At 36.6% G+C, this 13,395-nt stretch overlaps 1 protein-coding gene across 6 annotated transcripts in view; it reads right to left on the bottom strand.

The window, feature by feature from the left end:
* FAR1 (fatty acyl-CoA reductase 1) overlaps positions 1–13,395 on the bottom strand; it is a 63,183-nt gene that overhangs the window by 46,841 nt on the left and 2,947 nt on the right. For 3 of the 6 annotated variants that reach the window (XM_019754478.3, XM_074336030.2, XM_019754477.3), the window contains one exon: positions 11,035–11,085. The exons of 2 other annotated variants lie outside the window; for them this stretch is intronic. Coding sequence is in view for 2 of the 4 variants with exons in the window: in XM_074336030.2 (XP_074192131.1) it covers positions 11,035–11,085 (51 nt within the window). In the remaining 2 variants the exon portion in view is untranslated. Of the gene's footprint in view, positions 1–4,216; positions 4,414–11,034; positions 11,086–13,395 lie in introns of all 6 variants that reach the window. One more of the 6 variants, XM_074336032.2, reaches the window with a different exon arrangement.

The raw sequence follows: 13,395 nt of genomic DNA, 5'->3' as shown, positions 1-13,395 counted from the left end.
GTTACTAGAAAAAACAATTGACAAACCTTTCTTAAAGTGAAAATAAAAGAATATCGTTAAGAAATTATCTTCTGCTAATCTTTATTAAATTTTCATTCCACTTCTTTATTAGATGGAAAATCTATTAGATTAGAAACCAGATGATTACTTAACTATGAAACTGTTGATGAACAGGACTCAGACAGGCTGGGTCCCCTGAACGGAATGTGAGAAATCCATCTCCCCTCAAGATATGTTGATCTTGAGATCAGATGCCCCTCCTGAGAGATCCCAGACATTCACCAAGCAGTCAAGTACACAGAACTACCAAAAACAATTCTGCAGTGAAATCTAGACTTTCTCTACCTGTATGTTTCTTTCTGCATCAGTATATACTGAACACAAACCGTAAAACCTCACAAAGGGCATTTGTAAGGATTCTTAGTTCCATATTTCAGGTGCTACAAAATTTCTACCATCTACAGCTATAGGTCCATTTAGTTGTCTTCCTATTAAAAACAGGCTCCTCTGTGCCTTCAGCACATAAACAAACCCAGAGTCAAAAGCTATCAATGGAGACAGTGGGGAAGGCAAATGGACAAATAAGGTATTTCATCTATCTTTTCAATGGGAGTCAGACTCCCAATCAGGGTAATTCTTCTGTGTTTAACACAGCCACATCTAATGCTGTTCTGTCTCACTGTTCTACACCTCTAAGCTGGAAGAACACTTGGCAGGAATACTGAAGGAAATTCAAGCAGCAGATAGAAAGTTGAGCTAAATGGTCGTTAGATTCCACAACTGAAAAGGTAAGGAAATAAAGAACACCAAACATCCTTAAAAGGGGGGAATTAATTGCAAAATCTTCTAAACCAAGTTTGGCAAAAGTTTCTGTCAAGGGTCTGGTAGTAAATTATTTTCAGCTTTGTGGGCCATATCATCTTAGCAGCAACTACTCAATTCTGCCATTTGAGGCACAAAATCAGCCATGGACAATAACTAATTGAATGGGCATGGCTGTGTTCCAATAAAACTTTACTCACAAGAACAGGAAGACAGTTTGCAGGCCACCATTTGCCAACCCCTTTTCTAAAAAATGATTCCCAATATTAAACGGTCAGAAAATAAACTACAAATGAGAAAGGTATCAATGCAAAACCGTATGGTCTAAAAATTCATTGCCTATAAATTCACTACTACTAGAATTACTGTGCGCATATATATATATATATATATATATATATATATATATATATATCAATCATTAGAAAATGGACATTAAATACTTGTTTGATAATAGTTTCAAAAACAAACCAACAAATGAATGCCAGGCTTCAGAAATAGATACGTCAAAAATTACATGCAAAACGACATGACCTATAGCCTTTCTAGGGGAATGTAAAAGAAATCTGTTTTCAAAGGAAAGTTCATTAAGATGTTCAAGGGTGAGGCTTGGGCAATACTATTTTGGAGAAAAGGCTACAAGTGAAGAAGAGCACAGAATATAATTCTGTCACAGACTCAGAAACCCTAAACCACTACCCTGTTCAAAAAAACTTTGATACAATCATCAAAAAATAACACAGAATTTAAAGAAATCAAGAGCTAACCCAATATTGTGGCAAGATATAAAGATCTGTTTCTACACTGTGTACAGGCCTAAAAGAACCTAGATTATTCTTCTTTACAGAGAAATATGCTATTTATAATTTTATAAATCGTAAATTTATATTTACAAAGGTTATATATAAGGGGTTGGGAGGGAATAGAAGCTAAGCATATGGTAAATATCACACAAACATGAAAATTACCCAGAAAGCTGCAACGAGCTACAAAAGGGATCCTAGGCATACACCTCTGCTTCCTCCTTCCTTCCCCTCCCTTTTGTTTGTTTTTCCACTAAAAGTGAAATGGGGATTAGGTATCTCTAACCAATGGAAATTGATAACTAGAAGTCCATGAACAGGTCTGGGGAGGTACACAAGAACATGTTACAGTTTCAGCTAAAATAGTGTGTGTTTGTGTGTGTATGTGTACAAGCATGCACACCCATGCATACACCTGTACATTTTTCTAGGGAAAGAATCCACTGCTTTCATCAGATTCTCAAAGGGGTCAATGAGCCTGAACAAAAATGACTATTCAATTTTCTGTGTATTATGTGTGTATGCTGGAGAGACAGGGGACTTAACACGCAGAGAGTAAGAGCCTCAGGGACACTGATTCAAAACCCCATTCACAAAGGGGGAAGGAAGATGAAGGGGAATAAGAGGTTCAAATTTCCAGGTATAAAACAAATAACTATGGGGATATAATGTACAGCATTAGGGAATATAGTCAATAATGTTGTGACAGTGTGTACGGTGCCAGATGGATGTCGGACTTATGCTGATCACTTCTTTAGGTACATGTATAAATGTTGAACAACTATGGTATACACCTGAAACTGACATAGTGTTGTATGTTAGCTGTATGTTTTAATAAAACCATTAAAGAAAACCATACTCACATCTAATCTGGAGTAAAAATGTGTAAATGGTAATAATTAAAACATAATTATACCAATCTCCCTGAGGCCTGTTATGGCTAGAACTGTGTCCCCCCTAAAAAGATACACTGAAATCCTAACCCCCAGTACATCAGAATGTGACCTGATTTGAACAGGGTTGTTGAAGATGTAATTAGTTAAGGTAAATGATGTCACACTAGAGTAAAGTGGGTCTCTTCTAATCCAGTTATCACTGGTGTTCTTAGAAGAGGGACATTTGAAGACACAGAGATTCAAAGGGAGAACTCCATGCGACAACCAAAGCAGAGTTTGGAGTTAGCAGCTACAGGCCACAGAATGCCAAATTTGCCAACAAAAAAGGGAAAAGAAACCCTTACAGATTTCAGAGGGAACATGGATTTTGGACTTCTAGCCTCCAGAACTGTGAAACAATAAATTTGTGTTGTTTGAAGCCACCCAGTTTGTGGTACTTTGTTACAGCAGTCCTAGGAAACTAACAGAAGGCCAAATAGCGTAGTAACTAAAATTAAGGTACAGAGGAAAACAACTTCTAAAGATGCTGCATATGGTCTCATGCCATAGTAAACATATCCGTGGACACTTTCCAATACACATGAGTTTCAGTTACCAAAATACCTCTACTAAATACTTAAGATGGAATGGCTTTTCCAAATGGGTGCAGGAAAGAATGGTAGAAAAAAGTTTTACATACCAAAGGTAAAAGATCAAATTTTTAAGACTAATGTTCATATCCCAGAACAAATCATTGGGGTATATTCCTAACTACATCTGTATATTGTCAAATCTCAGTATACATTAGCAGATTCAAGAAAAGAAGTGTCATTATCTATTGCTATGTAATAGAATCACTCTAAAATTCAGTGTCTTAAAACAATAATCATTTTATTCTCTCTCTCTCTCAATATCTGTGAGGGAGGAATTTGGGACGGGCTTGACAAAGCAGTTCTAGCTGAACAGTTTCTAGCTCCTGATCTTAGATCTTCTTTGGAAGGTCTCTCCACATGAGGTAGTTAGTTTTCGCGCTTCCCTGCAGCAAAGCGATCTCAGGCTAGACTGCTTACAAAGCTGCTAAAGGCTTCAAGACCAACATTGTACTGAGCTAAGTAGAAGCGCTCTCAGCTTTTCTAACCTTGCTTTGAAAGTCACACAGGATAACTTCTGCCGCAGTGGTTACAAATGATTCACAAGATCCCCCAAATTCAAGAATAGGGGACATAAACCCCACCTCAGGATGAGAAGAGGCAAGGTCACATTGAAATAATATGATGAGAGATACTGTTACAACCATCTTTAGAAAATACAATCAGCCACAAAGGGAATGTTGAAGTAACTGCTTATTACTGCTGAGACTGTCAACTATTTAATCCACGTTAGACCTGCTTCAAGGGGTTAGGGAACAAGTTGTTCCTTACTACATTTTTTAGCCACCCCAAACTCCTTTAAAAAAATAAGGCCCTGTGGGTCTCATACTTGGACATATTTTGCCTACCAAATATAACCTCACTTACTGAATAAAAATTTTCATTTTCCCATGTTCACTTAATTATGAACTTCTAACCAGTAAGTAACCACTTGGAGTTGACACACTTCTAGACAAAAGCAAGCCAACTCATTTTAATTAGGCTATGAAGAGGCCTCACCTCGTAGGTAAGTATAAAGGTCAACCAATTAAGTTCGCAAACTCACCCTAGAGAAAGTGCCACATACCTCATTGCTGAATATCACTACGGTCACCTATGAAGTACTCCCCTTGGGAAGCTGTGCACCGACGCCAGCGCCTAGTCTACCGGGTCTTCAAAGCAATTCTGGAACTCTTTCTCTGGAATGGCCGTCAGAGCTGTCCTCGTATTACCCTTGATGTCCTGAATGTCATCAAAATGTCTTCCTTTCAATATTTCCTATATCTTCAGGTAAAGAAAGAAGACATCGGGGGCCAGATCAGGTGAGTAGGGAGGGTGTTCCAATACAGTTATTTGTTTACTGGCTAAAAACTCCCTCACAGACAGTACCATTTGAGCTGATGCATTGTCATGATGCAAGAGCCATGAATTGTTGGAGAAAAGTTCAGGTCGTCTAACTTTTTCACGCAGCCTTTTCAGCACTTCCAAATAGTAAACTTGGTTAACTGTTTGTCCAGATGGTACAAAATCATAATGAATAATCACTTTGATATCAAGAGAGGCTAGCAACATCACTGCAACAACAAGTTTGCGAACTTAACTGTCAGACCTCGTATATACTGTTTTTTACAATTTTTTATCAAATGCCATCTACAGGCATATTGGGAACTACTTGTCTAGTATGTTTTCTACAATATTTTAATAACTCTAGAATCTTTAGTGTTTTAAAACTCAATATAAAAAGAAAATCTCCTCTGAAAGCAAAAGCTGTAAGCAACGAACAAAGGGCCAAAACGAAAACTCAAAATTTACAACTATTTACTGTAGTTAAGTTGGTAAGAAGAGTGGGCTCCTTTTTGCTTTTTCAAAAAGTAAGGCTCATAAGGCATTTTTCCACAAACAAAAGAATAGCTGAAGTATCTTGGTTAACGTTTTTTTCAATAAAAGATGCTAGTGTCCAACCCTGTTGTAAGCACCCATTGAAGCAGATATAATGGCCACTCTGTTTGCCTACACAGATCCTGATATACCAGTATTTAACTCTCTGTATTCTATTTTCCCCAGTGTTGAAGGTACTCACTGATAGTAAGGCTTCTCAAAAGGTTCATTAGTTCTTAGGGCATCACACAAGTATTATGTACACTGATGCTGCTCCGTAAGCATGGCACTTTGGGAAGAGTTAAAAATGCCTCTAAAGGACTCATTATTCTGGAAAATATCAGACACCCAGAAATCCTTTGAGTAATGTAAAAAACCAAACACAAAGACATCTTAAGAAATCAAGTTCTACTCTATCAGAGAGGAAATGTCAATTCTACAGCATTAAAATTGTGTGCTGACAAGCAAAAAACTTTTTCAGCAATATCCATTTTCCTTTGTTTCTGTTTCTATCCTCAAGGCCTGTACCAGTGGGGTAACTTTTCTACTTTGAAGCCGACAGAAAATGGGCTGTGCTCTTGTGAACACATAGTTTGGTAATAAACCATTCCATTGCTTGCAAAAACATGTATTCAATGCCATTGTAGGAGAAAACAACTTTTAAAGAGTAACTACCATAAGTCACACGTGAGTTTTTTTTTTAGACAAAGTATTATACTATAGACTCTCCTGACCTTAATAAAAATGTTTTCATGCTAATTCACGAAATCTTTATCCTAATACTTTTGACTCAGAAAAGTGAAATGTATTCCAATATACACTGGATTACCTTCTAAGGTAATGACTGTCCAAAAATGGGCCAGACCACCCATGGACTACAAAGTACTTAGAAAGCATGACCTTCCTTTGACCCCTAAGGATACTTAAGAATAAACGATTAAGTCAGGTATGAAGAATTGCAAAAATGAGCATGTTATTAGAATGTACCAAAGACTTCAATTTGTATACAATTAATAACTCTGGTTGTTACAACCCAGTGGTGCAAAGCTCCTATCACACATATATGCACACTCAAAAGCTTAAATTTTGTAATTTTCAAGAGGGACACTCACTATCAGTGAACTTGTGCTATCTTTAGCTGTCATGGTTTCCAATGATCATTATTGTTACTTCTTAATAGTAATTTTTAATAGTAATTAAAAATTACTATTAGTCAAGCTTCATTATCATTTTAGTTTTAGTTGTATTATTAAACCTGCAGAACTTATTACACAGTTGCAGTACTAGGATTTTGAAGCCTATGGTTTTCTAACTAGTCTGGATTTTTAAGACAAAAGTATATGTGGTTCAATTAGAAACCATCCATATCCCTAACTGCTGTAGAAATGCTTATACAAGGTCTGACAATTAAGTTCGCGAACTCACCCTAGAAAAAGTGCTACATACATCATTGCTGAATATCACTACAGTCACCTTCAAAGTACTCCTCTTGGGAAGCCAGTGCCTAGTCCACCCATTAAAGCAATTTTGGAACTCTACTTCTGGAATGACCATCAGAGCTTTTGTCGTATTACCCGTGATGTCCTGAATGTCATCAATATGTCGTCCTTTCAATATTTCCTATATTTTCAGGTAAAGAAAGAAGTCATTGGGGGCCAGATCAGATGAGTAGGGAGGGTGTTCCAATACAATGATTTGTTTTCTGGCTAAAAACTCCCTCACAGACAGTGCCATGTGAGCTGGTACATTGTCATGATGCAAGAGCCATGAATTGTTGGCGAAAAGTTCAGGTTGTCTAACTTTTTCAGGCAGCCTTTTCAGGACTTCCAAATAGTAAACTTGGTTAACTGTTTGTCCAGTTGGTACAAATTCATAATGAAGAATCCCTCTGATATCAGAAAAGGTTAGCTACATCGTTTTGACTCTTGATTTGGACTGACAGAACTTTTTTGGTCGTGGAGAATTGGCTGACTTCCACTGTGCATTTGGACGCTTTGTTTCAGGGTCGTATTGGTACACCCATATTTTATCACCAGTGATAACATGGTCCAAAAGATCATCTTGCCTCTCCAAAAGGTCTTGGCAAACTTCAACTCTCCTTTGCTTTTGTTCATTGGTGAGCTCCTTTGGGACCATTTTTGTACACATCTTTCTCATGCCAAGATTTTCAGTTAAGAGTTTCCTGTTTATCAATGATTACTTGGTCTGTTATGCTTCTCACAGTCAATCGTCGATTTTGACACACAATTCGATGAATATCTGCAATGTTTTCATCAGTTCTGCTGATTAGTTGCCGCCCTTACCTCTCTACATCAGTGTCACATTCTCTCCCCCCAGAAAAACATTTAATCCATTTGTACGCTGTCATTTTCTTCATGGCATTATCCCCATAAATTTGTATTAACATGTCCCTGATTTCACTTCCACTCTTGCCAAGTTTAACAAGAAATTTAATGTTTGTTCGTTGCTCTAATTCAAGCTCAGACATTAATTCTCGTGATGGCACACAAAAACACACAATAATGAACGCCACTCAGCAAGACACCACCACACATCGACAAGAACACAGCTGTGAGACACTGATATACCAAGGTTATGAAACCTTACCAAGCTGTTTGTACAGTGCTGCCAATGTAAGTGCCTGGTGGTAAGTTCTCGAACTTAATTGTCAAACCTCATACCTTGACATTAGTTATTATTCCACTAGAAAGCGGGAATTATTGAGCTGAAGAATGATCCAGCTAAAGAGCTGGGATTAAAACAGCTTGAGAATCACTGTTCTAAGGGTCCTTACCCTGGCTATGAGGTCATTAATGTAGAGGCAGGTTTTCTCCTTGGCTACCTGGTCCACACCAACCAAATGTAGCATAAGGACTTGGAATCGGATCCCATCAAGGAAGTAATAATAACTTCTCTAAACTTGGATGTCAGTGATACATCCAGTCTCCAGTTTCGGTGGGAAGCTTCCGGGAATGTCTTAAAATGACTCAATTTCATAACAAACCCTCTTCTCAAAAATCATTTCCTGGCTTATCTTTAAAACCTTGCCAGGTTCATAGATACAGCTTGCAATTAAATGTTGTCAGGCAGGGATCAGCCCCAAAAGGTATAGAAAACACTAGGGAAGCAGTATTTGATGATTTTTTTGGATTCTTAGCATCTGTTTCCATCTGTGAAACTCACTTAAGTTCCTAAGAAGCCAAGCCCAGTAAGCCTTATAGCCGTGGGTTATTTGCGCTAAGTATGGGGTGAGACATGCACAGCAAATGAAAAAACGTTACCATATAAAAATTCCAGGGAATTCTTAGTCGATTTACTAACAGAGAGTCAAAATCACAATGCTAAAAATCCTAGTGTTAAGATACTTCCTTCTCCAGAAAATGAGATCCAAAATGAAAAGACAGCCAAAATAAATAAACACAACAGACTTACACAAAATCAGGTAGGGTAATGAATAACTACACTGTTGGAACTGGCACTAACCACCTGACCTTAGGCATGTCATTTAGCTGCCCTGATCATTAATAAAATTCATCGAAGGTGTGGCCAAATCACTGATGGTTAAATTCTCTTCTACCTCTCAGTCTATGTGTCTATTACTATGTGCTAGAATAAGTTTTTTCTTAATACTACATTAGATACACAGAATTATTAACTCTCATAGGTCACAAGGGTTATCTCTTTAAAGCAATACACCTAATACTCACTGATCTTCAAACAGCCTATGCACTGCTCTGCAGCCAAATATCCCAACAGCAGCCAATTCACCAGTTCCCCTCTCCCAAGCAATCTGTGCATGATAATAACCATGATTTTGATTACATTTTAGGCGCAATCTACAAGTTTTTAAAACCACATATTTCTAAGAAACTTACTTAGGACCATCTTTGAAACTTGAGATGCTGGTAAAGACTTAGGATTTCCAGGCTCCAATGAGAATCAAACTTCTGTTAGCTCAATATGCATTTCTATCACATCTAGGAGTTATGTGATGCCCTGTATCACATCTAGGAGTTATTTTAACACAAATGTGAACTTCAAAGTACTTTAACAAATCCTTTCCTCTGAAAAAATGGTATTTATGCATTTATTCATTCTCATATCATATATTCTACTTCCTGTTAATTCAGGATAATTAGCAGCCATTATATAAAGTACCATACATGTACACAAAAATATTTGGTGAAATCATTCCTATGTATAGGAAATTGGCTACAGCTTGTTTTCCCCCAAGAATCCAATTAAGAATTGGTATGTTTTTGTAAATTAAGCATTTGCATAATAAGTTTTACAATGTTACCATTCAATAATAGAAACACCTGTTTGTGAGCAGTACACACAGAAATAAATTTGAGTTGAATTTTAGCAGTGAGCTTTCTCCCTATACATTAAAGAATGGATTATTAAACCAGAGTCCATAGTCCCCCCCAAGGATATTTGAGTAGATTCTGAAAGTCTTATCAACCCCCTGAAATTATATGAAAAACTATATATGTATATTTTTCTGAGCAGATAGCACAAAGCTTTGAGAAGATACACAAAGAGGTTCATGACCTTAAAGATTTTATTTTCAGTTAATACTTCAAAGTACTTAAGTCAACATTCCAAGATAATAAGATATAAAGGTAAGAATTCCTTACATTCAAGAAGGATTTCTCATGGAACTGTCATGCAACATTTCTGGCAAGAATTCCATGAAAGATAAGAATGTGTAAACTAGATATTTCAAAGTAATTCCAAAATTGTCAAATGGTTAACATTTAAATTAAACACACACCTGCTGTGTGCTGCCGTGGGCTACTGTGTGCTGCCATGAGAGGCCAGTGGCCAGCATGAGCGGCCGGTGACCAGCGTGAGCAGCCGGCAGCCAGCGAGAGCTGCTGTGAGCTGCTGTGAGAGGCCAACCGATGACGATGACCGGTGACCAACTGCCTCAGTGTGTGGGGGGGGGGGGGGCGCAAGGCAAAAAAATAGTAATAAAATTTTAAAAAATTAAACACACACACAAGCCACCATTTAAAATCTCAAAATGACATACTTGAAAGCTTATCTCTCACACACACACACATTCTAGACAAAATGAATCCATTAACATATGTGGTACTAAGATATTTAAAAGGTGTGTTAATAGAATGTGTCAAGTAGTCCACCATGGACAGTGCTACACTCACAAAGCAGTGAGTATGTCCTAACTTGTAGTACAGCAATTGGCTTCTTTCATCGCAATGGCTTCTTTCAAGTACTGATGTAAGGTCTACAGTGTGTCAATAACATCTTGCAGGGACGGAAAAGATGTATGTAGATAGAAAGATACAGATTTAGATATAACTTATTCTATGAGGCTAAAGTTAGGTTTTCCTAACTGCATGTTTTCTCCATATGATCACCCTCACCTCACCCCACTAAATGTTCTTTCTCCCTGTCTACAGCCTACTTTCATTCAGAAATAATGTCATTTCCCACTCAGAATCTCTATAACCAATTTTGGCATATGATCTCGCTACACTGTGTTATATATGTATATTCAGTCTCCCTAATTATATTATGCCTGTCCTACAGTAGGTTACTATATCTAACTTCTCTTGCCCAGTACAGTGTAATTCTAAGTCTCAAAATATATATGAACAGGGTGGCCGGTTAGTTCCATTGGTTAGAGAGTAGCGTTAATAACACCAAGGTTACCGGTTTGATCCCCACATGGGCCACCATGAGCTGCGCCCTCCTTAAAAAAAAAAAAAAAAATATATATATATATATATATGTATGACTATATATACGAACAAATTCCACGTCACTTAGATTATTAGCATATCTATTGCTACACTTACCACGCTATATGGTAATTATTGAAACAAATGTCTAGGGATTTGCTTCAAAATAAAAAAGGGTGGAAAGTGGGTGGAGCAACTGATGAAACAAAATTGACCACAAGTAGACAATTGTTAAAGCTGGTGATATGTCTATTACTGTATTTTTATATTGGCAATTATCCATAATACAAAGTTAAAAGAAGTTTGACTCTCCTACCAGGACAGAGAGCTTCTTAAAGACAGGTCCAGTAGCTTTCTTCTTGTACATCTGCCCAGCAGAGAGCAGATAAAGTTATTTTACAAAACACATTTCATTTTTTAGGCATAACTTTCAATGAAACTTCAACTGCTTTTTTACGGTATTCTACTTAAATGGTTCTTTTATTAACTCAGATAAAACATATATAGAGGGTGTCAAAAAAATCTATACACATTTTAAGGAAAAAACTGTATTAAAATTGTTATAATCAATATATACCAATAACAACAGATGAATACAAGTCATGTGTATACATGTTTTGGCACCCCCGGTATTTATTCATTCATTAACTATTTACTAGGAACCTACTTCTCAGATATCCTGTCTTGGTAAAAGCAGGATATCAAAAATAATTCATTCTCTTTAATCGATTAAGAATCTGACAGTAACCTCAAGGATCCATGGAAAAAAGAGCAGGGAGGGAAGACAAGGAGATGAAGAGAAAGAAAAAATACGAAAACGCAATAAATACAGGTTTTTAGAAAGGGACCTAAAGCATCCACATTTTTTATTAGCAAGAGGACATACATTTTGTTTAAGCTAAACAGGTCTAAAAGTTCCCCTCCCCATTCCATTGGACAGATGAAACTAAAGCTCAGAGAAGGGAAGTGACTTGCTTCATTCAAGTCTCACATCAAGTTGCTAGCAAAACCAAAATTAAAACTCAGATCTGCTGATTCACAGTGCAGTGTGAATTTTCTACATCTAAATGTTTTCTTCTATACTGAAATATTCACTAGCTAAAGACAATGACTTTTATTATTAATATATACTTCAGTTCTATGTTATACTAAAAAAGAAAGTAATAGCTTAATAAAAGGGGGGGAGGCTGGGAAGAAAATGCATACAACAAACTAAGATAGTTATACATGAAGTAATATGCATATATCACACTTCCTCAATTCTGAGACACATTTAACTTGAAGACATAGTATCCATTTCACAAACATTTTAAAAGAACTATGGCACTGTAAAACATATCTTCATTTCAAAAAATCCTAAAATGTGAAAACACACACATATAATGTCATATAATGTATTCTGTAAGACACAAAAATCACTATCATTTAAGAGCCAGTGTCACAAGGCACAAACACACAGAGTAAGAGTCCCATGTTCTAAGGTAACAAACAGTTACTAAATACCAAAGGCTATGTGGCATTTCTTTCAATTGTGGTATTGATATAAATCTTTCTTGCCATTTGTCTTATAGGCATGCATCCTGGAGTTTTAGAAAGCAAGGTTTAAATCTCAGCTCTGCCACTTAGCTCTCTATCCTTTGGAAAGTTACTAACTTCTCTGAGCCTTATTCTCTTTATCTGTAAAATGGGATATCCACCTTAGAGAATTGTCTGAGAATTAAATGTGATAATTTATTTAAGAAAAATAGTACAGTACCTAGATGAAATATTAAGTTTCCTCCCACAATCCCTATGGGCTAAATGCAATTAAACTAAAAACTAGAACATATTCTTCTTGATTTACAAAATTCCTCCTGCTCCACATTAGAGATTGGAATAATTCTGTACTGATCCGAGGGCAAATTGTACTAGTTCGCTTTGGAAAAATTATTTGATAAGAAAAGCTTATTTTCTTGAAATTTGTCTCTTTTCTTTTCCAAATTGGGGACAGAAAACAATGACAAATTTTAAGTGTTTCAGTTAGTTATATGTAAATTCAGCACTTCATATTGTCTTACTGAACTAAGACTCTAAGACCATTACAAACCCATTGAAGAGAGGAACTATAGAACCAATGTGGTAGGAGGGAAAGCTATAAGGCCAAAAGACACAGTTAAAATGACTCAATTGTATGGGTGGTTTAGTTTCTTTTTTAACCTTATATTTACTTATTAAACTCTAAGAAAACAACGTTTAGAAGAACCAAGACCATAGCTCCATGATTCAGGGTGCTTTAGTAACCTGGTCCCTCAGATTAAACACATGCCATCTTTCAATATGGAGTTTCAAGATGTTTCTACGGGTGGTAACAACCCAGTCATTTCCAAGATGGGAATGTGCTTACTACTCAACTGGCTCATATGCAATAGGCACCAAAGTAAGATCTTTTCTCCTACTCCAAACATAACTCAGGCTAGCCCACACACATATTCCCTCACTATTAGCTCATTTCAGCGGAATGATTTTTCCCAGCTAATTATAAAAATAATGCTCATTTTTTTAAAGCTTGGAAAAATACAAAAACAAGTATTTTTAAACCACCCATAATTTTACCAGCCAAAAATTAAAATATTACAAGGGACATAACAACATCTTTCCTATGAATTTGACCAAAACTGTGATCATACCAAATTTTTAA

Source organism: Rhinolophus sinicus, chromosome 14, assembly GCF_057876585.1.
Source record: "Rhinolophus sinicus isolate RSI-liver-muscle chromosome 14, RSI-T2T, whole genome shotgun sequence".
Lineage (NCBI taxonomy): Eukaryota > Metazoa > Chordata > Mammalia > Chiroptera > Rhinolophidae > Rhinolophus > Rhinolophus sinicus.
The sequence above is the reverse complement of the archived record's forward strand: the minus strand, read 5'-3'. Positions and strand labels throughout refer to the sequence as shown.